Here is a 15041-nt window from a genome sequence, read left to right as displayed (position 1 = left end):
TCCATTAAATTCTTTATTTGGCCACTAACCGTCTACACCTCTCATCATCCCTCACAGTTTAAAACAGAATTTTATTGCATACCGTTTTTGTAAAGTGTCCTCATGTATAGATTGCATTTTTGAAAGTCACCAGCTGTGATAATCAGACTTTAGTAGGACGTATTCTAATTCTTGCTGCAGCTGTTCATTTGAACCTAAAATCATAAAAATCGGTCAGTCATCTCATAAGATATATAGCAATAACATACTGAATTTTCAAGAGTCTACAACAATATTTAATGCCTGTACAAAAAAGTCTGGAAACTTATTAAAGAGACACCTTGTAGATCTTTAGATGGAATATCTGAATCCTGATTGGGCAGCATAATCTTGTGCGTTTGTAAAGGTGGATGGGCATCATCAGACTTGACAATAGCAGGGTTGCTTGGTCTGGTTAAAATTGCAGTGATAGTAGAAATAACCACTCTTGCTGATAGTAAGATGAGTATTTCTACCTCTGGAAACTGGTTGTAATCGCCGATAGCAACTAATAAGGAGTCTCCAGATGAGAAATTACCAGAGATGTCTGGGGAGATATCAGTCCATGGGACAATGAGAAATGTTATGGTGCACATGGGTTCATGATATGAACATTTGGGGGGGGGGGAGGCTGTGTAGGGAATATACAGCATAATCATGTTGCTTTCTGTTAATTCTCGCTAGATCACCAAAGTTAAGCAATCTTGAACCTGGTCAGTACCAGATGGGTGACTATTTGGGAATATCAGTCGTATGTGAGAGCATTTTGAAACCTTCCTGCAAGAACTGCAAAATCCTAGTGTCGTTATCTCCCTTTACTGGGATATACATGCGACTGGGACGGCTTGTAAACTTGATATTCCATCTAGGGTCGCAATGCTCTGAGCACACACGCTATTGCCTAAACTGTGTCAAAATCGACCCTGACATCATGTGAGAATGATTTCTTTTATTCCTACAACCCTTTTCTCACAGAAAAGATGTGTTGCTAATCTCTCTTCCTCTACTCTATCATTATTTTTATGGAAGATGTTTGACTGAGCTCCAATCTCTAAATTTTCCTTGTATAATATTCACAGCAAGAACTCGTCTTACTACTACAAAAAAAAGGAAACTTCAGTCTTGTCTAGAATTCCGTCTATATTAAAAAACAAAAATAAAGAAAAATCTGTTTGATGTACGTACCCGTGACAAAACAAAAATGTCATATTCTAAAAATCATGTAAATCGATCAAACAATTTTATTTTTAAATAGGAAAATCAAATTTTGGGCATATCCCGCAAGTGACCTTCTTGTCTGCCATTTCTAAAAACATTTCAAGAGACAAAGGGAGATCTGAATAATACTTTATACTTATTTAGATTTACGTTGTAATGCCTTTGAATTCCCATTAATCGCTTAAAAATGATTTTCTTTAAAAAATATGTAATATACAACAGTTATTCCAAAAGTAAAGCCTCCTATATTTTTTTAACTCAAATGTTGAAGAGCTATGAAGATGGAAGTGGTACCATTAAAACAAGTGACTTTTTTATACCTCAGAGTTTATTTTTCAATGGCGCATCTCTATTTCTGTCACATATATGTGATAGGAGTTGCTTTCTTAGAATCTCACACTGTCAATATCTGTAATAGACATGAAACTTTCAGGTCATGAAAGTATTAGTTCAGTCATCATAACGATGCAATTTGAAATCCCCTCCCCTGATCCATTTGGGCGGAATGAAAAAGATATGAGGCATTACTTTTGGAACGCCATTCGTAATATAATTGCCTGCTCGATTGATATCTTACAACAAAATGTAACATTTCTTTCATTATTGACGGAATGGCTACACTAGTCACAAATATAAACATTAGTATGAAGTTTCATTCTTCTTTGTCTTGAAAGAGATAAGCATGCAATTTTTGTTTTAATTTTTTACACAGGAATCCCCACTTATCAAGGCCCGGAGGCCACTCAAGGATACGGGTTAATGGTTGTTTAATTTATTTAGAAACTCATAAATTGTCTGCTGCTTCCATTTCAAAAGTCCTATTTTCATTGGCTGATAAAAACCCTCACCTAAATGATTTTATTAAACATAAGAAGTAAAAATCTCCCCCATCCTTTTATAAATCTCTCTCCACCAAAAAAAAATTACATGAATACTTTAAAAATAAAACAGAGCAATTTTAACAAAATAATTAGCGTTTTTTTATTTGTTTTTGTTCGATCGCATCACTTCGTAGCTTAATGGGAGATGCCCTTTTCTCTTCCCTGCAACCTTTTTCCCACAGAAGGGACATTGTGAGCCTATCTTTGTTTTATCGTTATTTCCATGGCAAGTGCTCGTCTGAGCTCCAATCTCTGCCCCCACTTTGCCAATCTTTCACGAAAACACCCGTCTAGCTGAAACCACTGTCAATAATTTTCCCCACTCTTTGACTGTGCCTAAGTCAAAACATAGATTCCATGAACAAAGCTTCTTTCTTTGAAAACTGCACGCCTGTCGAACTCTCTTCCGTTTGCCTGCTTCCCAGCTGACTACAACTTGGTTGTTTTCAAGTCCAACATAAACAAATTCTTGATGAACCGCCCCCTTAAGTAATCCAATCTACCCAATTTCGATTACTATGATATTATCCCATTGATTACTGTACACTCAATAACCCCTATCGTCGAGTGGCCTCCGGGCCTTGATAAACGGTGACTCCTATGTAAAAAAAAAAATATATATATAAATATACATGCTCATCTTTTTCCATCTGTTCTCTTCAGCAAAAATCTGGGTCAGGTAATGCATAAGTACCCAATCAGGTCGCGTGTAAACGTTTTTTTGTGGAAAAAACTGGATTCAAACTTGGCACATCTAATTTTTCAGTCTCCGCTGCTAACCCCTCTTTTTGTAAGATATGATACAATTTTCCTGGAACTTGTTTCATTCAGCCTTTATTATCATTTACGATACACAGTAATAACACTTACATCATGATATTCATTTATAGTAATTGTTGCTGTTTGATATTTCTCTTCTGTTGGGGAAATTATTTCACAAGAGTCTGGATTTCGTCTACATAATTGTTGTACCCAGTCTCGATTCCTGGTTTCAGGTAAGTCTGTTCACTCCTGTGACCAAGCTCCAAATCTCCCATCTGTTCACTCTCGTGATCAAACTCCAACTCCTGACTTTGAACTTTCTGAGGACATTTCGTTGATCCTCATTTTTTTCCATATGCATACACGTCTTTTACTGGTGGAGAATTACTCATCACGCATGAGCGAAATACTGACTCCTTTCCTTTAGAGTTTGGCTGTTTATGTTCAGCAACTCTTACCACTTAACATGGCTTATCTCCTTGCATCTTCTTCACCTGGTTTCCTGGCAGCAGAGAGAGTACACCTTTTGATTCTTTTGAAGTAATGTTGTGTTGGATTATGCCGAGACGACATCGGATTGCTTTGCTGATAGCTGATTTAAGAAAAATCAACCATTATTATTAAAAGTTAAAAATGTTAAATAAAAGAACATTATTGTTTGTCGGTATGAACAAAGACAAATATATTCATTTCTTACTACGGACAAATTTTAGAGAAAGAGGAAGAAGTAAATCGTTGTAATACAGCTTCCTATTCCAGTAGCTTAATTTCAAGAATTTCAGGCTTGTGGGACCATGTGTGTTCCCTCTCACTCAACAATCACTGTGTTCCGTGGATTACTTCTCTTTCATCTTCTCCTCTGGCTGTGTCGTTGTCTGTCACATTGGCGACTGCCAAGGGAGCGAGCACTGGTTCACAAGTTAAAAAAAATTTACAAAGAGAAGCCAAAACTTGAAAGAAACTGTTATATAGTGGTGTGTGTGTGTGTCTGCGTGTGGGTGTGTGTGTGTGTGTGTGTGTGTGCAGCACATGAAAGGAAATAGCACATGGCAATTTAGGAATAATTAAGGTGATTACTCATGGTTGCTTGGTGGTACACATTTATTGTGAAGACAAACACACATAAGGACAAATCAACCACAATACATAAAAAGTATGATAACTAGAAATAGGCAGGAATGATGTTATTTCTTCATTTTGAAAATCACTCTCCTTTCCTCCACACTCTGCCACTTTCAGTCCTTTAATGTGAGAAGTTATGAGAATTTAAAAGTCTCTGAATCAGACAAAGGGAGGTAATTTTGCCCAAAGAGGTAAAGAGTTACTCCCCTTGTATTGTACTTTTGTGTCATCCTAACAGAATCAAAAGATTCCAACGCAAACTCTGACACATTCCGTATATATCGTTTGGGTGCGTGTGACACTATTGCAGTAAACACTCTAAGTGATTAGATTCACATCTACATCTTCTGACAAGCATATGTTCATCAATTGATGTTGACTCCTCTCAATTTTGTCCAGACTATGATCTGCTTTCAACTGTGTCCAACTGGAGCCTGTCCTCAACTGCCGCAAACCCAAGATTGTCCGTAAACTTTCTCAAAACTCATAGCCATTCCCAAAAACTGCTTGTAAACTAACTCTAAATATATTTATCTCTACTGTCCATTCCTTTTGTCATAATCACTGCCACACCTTGATTAACAATCCTATTTTAACCCCCTTTGTATGCCTTGGTGAACAACTTCCTATACCTTTGTTCTGCTGATAAACTTATTTCCTCTGTTTTGGTTATATTTTTTCCTCTTGTGTTACTTCCTAACACACTTGGGAGGAGGAAGATGTTGATGGTATAACAGGCTTATGGAACTCTCTTCCTGCTCTATTTTCATGGTACCTACAGCCTTGGTCTTTTTCAAGACTAAGGTCTATAAGCATCTCCTGTCTTTGTGATAACCATCTTTCGTTCTTTTTAGCTCTTTACATCAAGTGGCTTCATGCCTTGTCTTGAGTGATTTCTATTTTTTTAAAAATCCAAGTTTGGTGTCATTTTAAAGAAAAGTTTTTCTTCTAATCCCTTTTTTACTCTTTTTTTTACAGGTGGGCAAGAACGAGCAAGTGGAGTTCTGTACTTGGAGCTTCGGCACAAATTCAACCGGAGTGCAGCAATTACAGCATGGGTAACGTCTTTATCCAGTGCAATCCGTCTCTTGTGTGGTACGTAATTAGCATAGCAGAATAATAAAAAAAAAAAAAGTTTTTTTACTCTGGTGTGCTATTTGGCCTGGATGATTAACATGTTTTATATTGCATTAGTGTTCACAATTACGGCACATTAACAGTTCGGGGAGCGTGGGATTATAAATGCGAAAACGAACGTACCTTTTTTATTTTTATTTATTCTCATGCCTCTCGGCCGTGTGTACGACCCAATCAAATTGACACACCGGTGCTCACCAGATCACCGAAGTTAAGCAATGCTGAGCCTGGCCAGTACTAGATGGATGACCATTTGTGAAGGGTAGGCGCTGTATTTACCTTCTGAGAAGGTTGATCGTGAAGCCAGTACCCTCACCACGAAAAAAAAACTCGCTACAAAAGCATCTACAAAGTTGTAAATGACCTATGCTCTTTCAGGGGCTCAAGGTTATGGATGGTCTTGGCCGTGTCTTTGAGTGGCTTGTGTTCTGCCGTTCATTGCATGTGGAAACAAAATCTTTCTCAACACATAGTAACAGACGCAAGTCTCTATTCTTTTCTGGATAATTGGGTTTTATTCAGCCACAATAGATTTATTACAGTCAAAGACGCATCGTCATTTCTTGTTACCTTAGAAGGAGAGTGGGGTTTATTTTGCAATGATCTTAGCCGCCATTAGCTATATCTCGTCATCCCGACGAGACCTCTTCCTGATATATTTTCTCTGGTATCCAGAGACATTTTTTTTTATCTGTCTACATCGGACCTATTACATAACATATTGTCCATAATACATGTATATCCTGGTTAGTAGAGACGATATATAGCACTTAGTACAGAGTGTCCTAAAATTAACCATCTATTTTGATAAAAGTTACTTTTTATTTTTAAATTTCTTGAAATATGCTCCCATTGTTAAAATATACTATGTATGAAAGTTTATTGCTTGATCTCCATGGCCGGGTTTATAAAATTTATCTTGAAACTTATCCGGTACTTCATTATTTTTTACTCCTTGAATACATGCAGTTATGACAAATTGTCTTTTCTCTTCTCCTCCTTCTTATTGTCATTATTATTTGTTTTCTCCTCTTTCTCCTCATCCTGTCTCTTCTCCTCCTTCTTATTCTCATTATTATTTTTCTTCTCCTCCTTCTCCTCATCCTATCCCTTCTCCTTCTTCTTCTTCTTCTTCTTCTTATTGTCTTTTTTCTGTATTCCTCATTTATTAGTTCTGAAAAATTTGGTGGTGAAATCTCTTAGATCCTTATTATTATCACTTATTTCAAAACTCATTTAGATGGCCTTAGATCAATAGCATGAGAGGAGATAGAACTTGAGTTAAATTCATATTTCACATTAAGGCTAATGAAGTTGACAAAGGAATCAGGTTGTAGAAATGAAATTTTAAATCGGTAAAAACTTTTGCACTGATCTGAGATTTATATATATATATATATATATATATATATATATATATATATATATATATATATAAATATTATAGTTATAAATGTGAAGAAAATAATTCATTGCATATCGTTTTTTTTTAATTTTAAATTGATAAAAACGTTTGCACTGATCTGAGATTATATACACTTGTGCCCGATATTATTCATACCCCTCGGATCTTTGAGATTTCTATAAGAATATTGCTCAAACCAGAAGGTAGACAATATTAAAGGGATTTCAAACAATAAATCAAGCATAAGCATTTAATTTAAACTCAACAAATAAATAAATTATGCAAGTTTGAAACATTATACAAAGAAAAACAATAATGGCACTAGTTCAAAATTATTCATACCTCTCTTACTAATAGTCAATAGCATGCCCTTTATTCTTAATAACTGCCTGTAACCGTTTTGGATATTTATCAACAAGGTTTTTACAAGCATCAACACTGATTTTTGACCATTCTTCAATGCAGTAGTTCTCCAAATCCCTCAAATTTCTAGGGTTCCGCTTTTTAACCTCAGTTTTCAATATGTGCCAGAGGTTTTCGATAGGGTTCAGGTCGGGACTCTGGCTAGGCCATTCCAAAACATTAATTTGATTATCCTCAAACCATTTCTTGACTATTTTGGCAGTATGTTTTGGATCATTATCCTGTTGAATGACCCAGTTTGGTCCTAAATGGAGCTTCTCCACATCCTGTCTCATGTTTTTCTGGAGTATCTCCAAATATTGCTCCTTCTTCATGGTTCCATCTATCTTGACCAAACTACCTGGACCACTAGCCGAAAAGGAGCCCCAAAACATTAGGCTACCACCACCATGTTTCACCGTGGGTATGGTGTTCTTTGGGCTGTAAGCTTCTCCTTTCTTCCTCCAAACATAAGAAGCATCCATATGGCCAAACAATTCAATATTTGTTTCGTCAGTCCACAAAATACTTGAGAAAACGGACTCTGGAGAATTCACATAGGTCCTAGCAAACTTTGGACGTGCTGCAAGGTGTTTTCCGGTGTGCAATGGAGTCCTTCTTGGTCTTCTTCCTTTCAGACCATTTTCATGCAGAGTCCTTTGCAATGTTTGCCTTGATATTTTTATGCCAGAAGACTCCAGATTTTCTAAAATGTCCTTAGTAGTGGTGGTTGGATTTGCATTAACACTTCTTACAATATTCCTGGTGGCTCTAGCAGACAGTTTCCTTTTCCTTCCTCTACCAATCAAGTTGTTTGTTGTGTGGTGGCTCTGGAATTTTTTGATGATGCTCTGTACTGTTGCTGTAGGGACCTCAAATTTCTTGGAAATTGACTTGTAACCTAAACCATCCTTATGTGAATTCACAATTTTAGTCCTAAGATCATTACTAAGCTCTTTTTTCTTCCCCATTCTAATAATTTTTATTTTTTTATTGGTTTTCAGTTGATATCATTTTAATTTCTGAAAAATGCAAAAAACGAAATGAAATTAATCAAAGGTTGTATAAAAGCATTCAAAATAAGAATCAAACAGGAAACAAACAGTCAGAAACTCGATTAATACTGAAAAAATAAGGGGGTATGATTATTTTTGAACATTGCAGATTTTATAAATAGCTGTATATTTCTTTTATTACAAGTATCCCGAGATTTTAAAATGACGAAAATGATCAGAAGAGGTTTATTAAGAATATGTATCAATATGGACGTAAACAATAAATTCTTACAAAGTTACACCTAATAAACTCAATTTTCAAGGGGGGGGGGGTATGAATAATATCGGGCACAAGTGTATATATATATATATATATATATATATATATATATATATATATATATATGCACGAAATAAATAGTTTAGTTATAAATGTGAAAAAAATAATTCATTATTTTAAATTGATAAAAACGTTTGCACTGATCTGAGATTATATATATATATATATATATGTGTGTGTATATATATATATATATATATATATATATACACACACACACACACACACACACAAAATAAATATTATAGCTATAAATTGGAAGAAAATTATTACACATCATTTTTTTAGGCCCGTTTGTCACTTTCTTTAGCCATAGCTTTTGTACTAACCTGATATCATATTTAAATGTCTGTTCAAAGCCAATAAATTGGAAAAAAATAATTCTTCTTTTTTTTTTCATTATTTAGGTCCACTTGCCAGTTTTTTTAGCAATAGGTTCTCATTGCGAAAAGTCAGTTTTACCGGTGGAATTTTACTTGGCCTCGGATTTTTGCTGAGTGGCTTTGCTGACAGCTTAGAGTATTTTTTCTTTTCCTATTCTTTTCTCGGAGGTAAGTATAAAATCAAAATTATCTTGTGGATTTCTTTTTTGTCAGATTTGCTTTTTTTTTTGTTAAAAAAAGAAATCTTTTCTTATTATTTGGATTCATTGGACTACTGTTTTCATCTTGGTTGTGATTTAAGTATTGATATCCGCGCTGATAAACCTTGTTTTCATAGTATTTTGTATAAACGCTTACTTAAAGGTGACTTCGTATCGTTCTTTCGGGTGCAGGAATGACAGACATTCGTATCATGCACATTCTCACTAAATGACAAATTAATTTCTAAAGACCTGACACTTTCTACACAGAACCTCAAAAATGACACAGATGGAATGTTCTGAATTTTTGGGATGAGGATTGGTTATTTGTATTTTTATTCATTGGACTACTGTTCTCATATTGAGTGTGATTTTCACAACGTTTCGGTCGATATAACCTCTGACTTTCTTCAGGTTTATCTTGTGGATCTTGGAAATGTTTCTGTCGAACTCAGAAATTTTGAACAGAACTCTTGATTTACTTCACAAGGGTAGCATGATCTTGTTTCGTCAGCCACGACTGGACAGAGGTCCTAAGTAATTCACAATTGTATTTTTTGATCATCCACACTGAGAATTGAACTTTCAATCTTCAGGAGAATATCACTTTTACAATTGATTTTTCCCAGTACTCTAACCATTGTGCCACACAGGTTACATCGATCAAAACGTGAAAATCACACTCAAGATGAGAACAGTAGTCCGATGAATCAAAATAATACAAATAATCAATCCTCATCTCAAAAATTCAGAAACGTCAAAAATCTTTTCATTCTTAAAACAACTTTTTTTTTTATCTTCTGGTGACATTGAAGAGTTTTAATGCAAAACACAATAAATCCAATTCGTTTTAATTGTGACTTCAAAAAGAACAGGATGAATATATAAAATCTAGACTTTAACTAAAAGCTTATTTTAATGAAAAGCAGGAAAATATTACATCAATATTATATCATGTAAAACATAGTTTAGGGCCGAGTGCTTAAATGTAACACTTTATAGTAATAGCCTCATAATTTCGGGAATGGCATTTATCACATTTTGCATTCAAACTTTTCATTTGTTGACTAGCCGATTTTCAATGGCTAATATATTGGATGGTTCTATCAAATCAGGCTGTCTGAAGATACTGGCTTCCTGACATACACTAAACATTGATGTTATTGTTTTTCTCCTTTCCCTTTGTAAAAGTCAATCATGTTCTGCAAAGCCAAAACTAAAAACAACAATCTTCCTCTACAAAGCAACCAGACCAAACCGGACACCATGAATAAATATTTGAAGAACGAAAAAACTTTTAGCATAAAAATCTATTTCCAAAATTACTGCATTCAGTACTACAAAAGCGAAAAGGGTTGATATGCTGTAAAACAAAACAACTAAAAACCAAATCGATTGCTAATAAATGTTGAAATGTAAACGATAGAAAAGAATGTAAATTACATATACTAATAAATCAAAGACATGATTTATTTAAATTTTTTTTACAACGGTGGTCACCACTTATCAAGGCCCAGAAGCCACTCAGGGATAAGGGTTATTGCAAGTACAGTACGTTAGTGTGGAGATTTGATGAAGTGTTTACTTAAGAGGGCGGTTCATTAGGAATTTGTTAACGTTGGACTTGAAGACATCCAAGTTGTAGTACGGTGGGAAGCAGGCAGATGGAACAGAGTTCCACAGGCTTACAGTTCTAAGAAAGAAGCTTTGTTCATGGAATCCACGTTTTCATTCAGTATTAGCATATCGAAACCAAGTCCTCTTGCCATATTTATAGCCTTCCTGCAGTCATTCTCTCCACTCAACTCCTGACAACAGCGGACAATAGCTCAATGTAACCATCTGAATTCGGAATATATTGGATGGCATGATGTAGCCTTCACTTGAAACATCTGCAAAGATCATTAAACTTTGAGACAACTTGGTCTTCATAATACAAAAGACTTGATATGGACTGTAGATTGTTCTATGCATTGTGTAAAAACCCTATCAATAATTTCCCTCACTCACTTGTTCAGTGAATTGTGAAAACACTATCAATAATTTCCCTCACTCACTTGTTCAGTGAATTGTGAAAACACTATCAATAATTTCCCTCACTCACTTGTTCAGTGAATTGTGAAAACCCTATCAATAATTTCCCTCACTCACTTGTTCAGTGAATTGTAAAAACCCTATCAATAATTTCCCTCATCACTTGTTCAGTGAATTGTGAAAACCCTATCAATAATTTCCCTCACTCACTTGTTCAGTGAATTGTGAAAACACTATCAATAATTTCCCTCACTCACTTGTTCAGTGAATTGTGAAAACACTATCAATAATTTCCCTCACTCACTTGTTCAGTGAATTGTGAAAACACTATCAATAATTTCCCTCACTCACTTGTTCAGTGAATTGTGAAAACACTATCAATAATTTCCCTCACTCACTTGTTCAGTGAATTGTGAAAACCCTATCAATAATTTCCCTCACTCACTTGTTCAGTGAATTGTGAAAACACTATCAATAATTTCCCTCACTCACTTGTTCAGTGAATTGTGAAAACACTATCAATAATTTCCCCCACTCTTTATCTGTGCCTAAACCTAAACTAAGATTCCATGAACAAAGTTTGTTTCTTAGAACTGCACGCCTGTGGAACTGTCTTCCATTTTCCTGCTTTCCAGCTGACTACAATATGGTTGCCTTCAAGCCCAACGTAAACAAGTTCTTGACGAGCCGTTCCACTTAAGTTAACAAATTTACCGAACTTCCATTACTAAAAATTACTATATTGTCCAATTGACTACTGTGCACTCTTTAACCCTTATCCTCGAGTGGCCTTTGGGCCTTGATAAGTGGTGATGCCTATGTAAAAAAAAAAAAAAAGAAACTGGTTCTGAGAAGAACCAGAACATCCCCAGTCTGACTAGATATCTGACTTTGTTGAGGAGTTCTTTGGCTTTCATAAGGTGGGTCTCTCTTGTAAATAGTTGGCCCTTGTGACATTTGTATGAGGAGTAGCAAAGATATTAATTTAATATTTTCTTGTTGTGCCCATTTCTTTTGCTAAAGTCTGTTTTGCCTGGATTTTATAACTCAGTGTAACCATTTGAATTGAGTCTAAATCCCTTTTCAAAGATGTGGAGCAGCATGACGTTGCCTTCAATGGAAACAAACCCAAAGGCCATCACAGTTTAAGAGAACTTTAGGGGATTACTTATTAACACCCTTAATAAAATAATTGTCAGTTGAACACGAAGCACGGAATAAATAACAAAACCTCTTCTAAAGCAAAACAAAAGGGTTTATTTGTTCAGCAGAAAATTGAAGGTTGAACTGTGTCTGGGTTGAGAAAGGAGGAGTAGAAAGTTGTTTGGGTTTGTTAGGTCAGGTAGCTTTGTTGGCCAGTTGTTATCTTCAGTGAAAATCGTTGATGTTGGAATGTCCAGTGGACATGGGACGAGAGGAGAAGGGAAAGAGTCTGTTTTTGTTGCTTGTCAGGTTTTCTCTGCTTGCTAAACGAGGTTGTTTCCAAAGAGGTTTAAAATGTTCCTTAGGCGACAAATGAATCGATGCGTTCTTCCAGCTGATTGGTCAGTGTGTGACCGTATCACTCAGTAGGGGATGGGGGGGGGGCATTGATTCACAAGAGTAATTAGATCTTTATTTTGCTACAGAACTTGGTATTTATGATGTGTGGGACTTTGTGTGGCCTGTAGACTAGCCAACTGTTCTGCATATTGCGCAACTGGTCCTGAAAGAAGCGCTTTCTGAGAAAAACCAGAGCATCCTCAGTTCAATTTGTTATTTGATCTCATGGTAGAGTTTCTTGTCTTTCATAAGACTTAGGTTTTGGTGGTGTGCAGTTGGCCCATGTGACTTTTGTATGACAAAGCCTAACGGTTGATATCAGCAAGAAGTCGATAGTAAGTGACTATTGTGAGAATGCAAAATATTTTACAAGAGTTACTGAAAGAAACAGAGAGGGCTGGAAATTTGAGAAGACTTGTTGTGACTCAGATTCCAGGGAACACCACATGAACAATCACCAATAATAACTCTTTTGAGAACCCAGATAATAAAACATTAATAATAATAACATAAAAAATGACATCATTTTTTTATAAGTAAATGAGCCAACACTTATCAAAGCCAAAACCCACTCGAGGATAAGGGTTAATGAGATTGTCAGTAGGATGATAAACAATATAAGAGGATTGAAAAAGACGGATGAAATGAACAAAATTCTAATACTATAGAGGATAGCTATGCAAGTATATATTGACAGTGGACTTGATGATGATGTTGTAGTCTTCAGGGAAAGAATAACCCGGTAATATGTTCCACAGATGGAAAGAAACTCTGTTCATGAAAATTTACTTTTGTTTTTGGTATGGAAAGTTCTTTACAGTGGTTGTGGAAAAACAAGTTCTTGCTGTGAATTTTTGAGAGTGGGGAGGCACTAAAGATGAGAGCTCAGTCGAGCACCTACCATGGCAGTAACGATAGTATAGAGAAAAACCTGCCCCTGCTATGCCATTTCTGTGGACAAGGTACTGCAAGTAAGAGAAACGACATATCTGTAATTTGATAGACTCTGTGCTTTCTTCTTCTTTGCGTACTCTCTTTCACACATAATAAAACTGGCCAAACATTTTGGACAAGATTGTCTTATAAATGAGACCGGAGTCTGCTACAAAAATAAACCAAAATAATCACCAAAAATACACTAAGAACTTCCATTGCAAAAAAATTAGAAGTATGGACCAACCAACAGTGTACCAATATTTTCCGGATGAATCCACTCAGATCCATAAAGATAAGAAAGGCTCTATAAACTGTCTAAAATAAGGATCATTCCTCTATCTCCGGGCAAAGATTATAATAGCTGCCCAAAATTAAGACTTGATGATCAATACTTAAAAAAATACTAGTGATTTCAGCAATGACAGCAAGAGCAGTTTCTGCTAAACAGAGGTAGAAAGTGTGAGTTATCTGGCATCCAGCTGTGAAGTTCTGCTGGGGGATGGCTAATATATAGTGCAACACAATAGCGTGTGTAAAACTCGCCGCTGGACGATCGGTAAAAAGTTGGGTACTTGTACAGTTTAATCAAGACAATAAAAAATGAAAATATCGAAAAAAGGTTATATTGTACGTATCCGTTATGGACTGAAGATCTCCGAAAAAAATTTTTTCACTTAATTTGATCGAGTAGTTTTTTTTGTTGTTTTTTTTTGTGTTTTTTTACAGCGGAAAAACACGTTTTTATGAGAGCGTGTTAAAGGCAGACATCTTTGATTTTCTGGTAAATTTTTGTTTGAATTTTAGAAACACACGGGGAGATAACTCCAGTTAAAGCGCCGACACTCCTACCCATCTTTAATACTAGCTTTTCTTCCTAAAAATCGAACCTTTTGCTCGGTATCAGAACTACTTGATGAAATTAAGTGAAAATTTTTTTCGGAGAACTTTATTCCATAACGGATACATACAATTTAAACTTTTTTCGATATTTTCATTTTTTAATGTCTTGATTAAACTGTACAAGTACCTAAAATTGATTATCGAATGCAGCAGCAAGTTCTGGTAACATGTTTATCAGAAAGAACAGTTGAAAATAAGTCCTTCACCATCCACTATGACTATGCAATTCCTACAGCTATGTACCTAGAAAACGGATTTCAGCAGATCAGGCTATCTGAAGATACTAGCTTCCTGACCCAAAAAATTCATCAAACAATGATGTCATTGTTTATTTCCTTTTCCTTTTTGAAACTCAATCCTGTTTTAAAAAGTCAGAAACAAAAACAAAAGCAACAATTTTCTTCTACTAAACAATCAAACCAAACATCATGAATAAATATTCGAAGACATAAAGAACTTGAAGCATGAAACTAGTGTTTGGGATGATTAATCGGAAATGTAAATCAAGAAAATCCGAACTCTTTAAGGTATCAAAATTGGTATCAGAATTCGAGAAAATTGTGCCTACTTTCCGATGACAAAAACGATTCCTGTAATTGTTTATTATTTGGTTTGTTTTTGTTTAAAACTTATTTTCCATTACTGCTACTAAAGATGAAATGGTAAACGTGTATTGATTTTAAGCTACAAAATAAAATTAAAATGTATAAATTACCCATTCAAGTGTATTTTTTATGTTCACAAAAGTATATCACATGGGTTTTTA

At 35.3% G+C, this 15041-nt stretch overlaps 1 protein-coding gene across 5 annotated transcripts in view; it reads left to right on the top strand.

The window, feature by feature from the left end:
• Window positions 1–15041, top strand: part of LOC145248226 (monocarboxylate transporter 12-B-like) — an 88463-nt gene that overhangs the window by 50983 nt on the left and 22439 nt on the right. For all 5 annotated transcript variants that reach the window (XM_080110102.1, XM_080110101.1, XM_080110104.1 and 2 more), the window contains 2 exons: window positions 4980–5096; window positions 8688–8831. In XM_080110102.1, the coding sequence (XP_079966228.1) occupies window positions 4980–5096; window positions 8688–8831 (261 nt within the window). The remainder of the gene's footprint in view (window positions 1–4979; window positions 5097–8687; window positions 8832–15041) is intronic.

This window comes from Euprymna scolopes, chromosome 26, assembly GCF_053919585.1.
Source record: "Euprymna scolopes isolate OS-2025 chromosome 26, ASM5391958v1, whole genome shotgun sequence".
Lineage (NCBI taxonomy): Eukaryota > Metazoa > Mollusca > Cephalopoda > Sepiida > Sepiolidae > Euprymna > Euprymna scolopes.
Note: the sequence above shows the minus strand (reverse complement) of the source record. Positions and strands in the feature narration are given on the sequence as shown.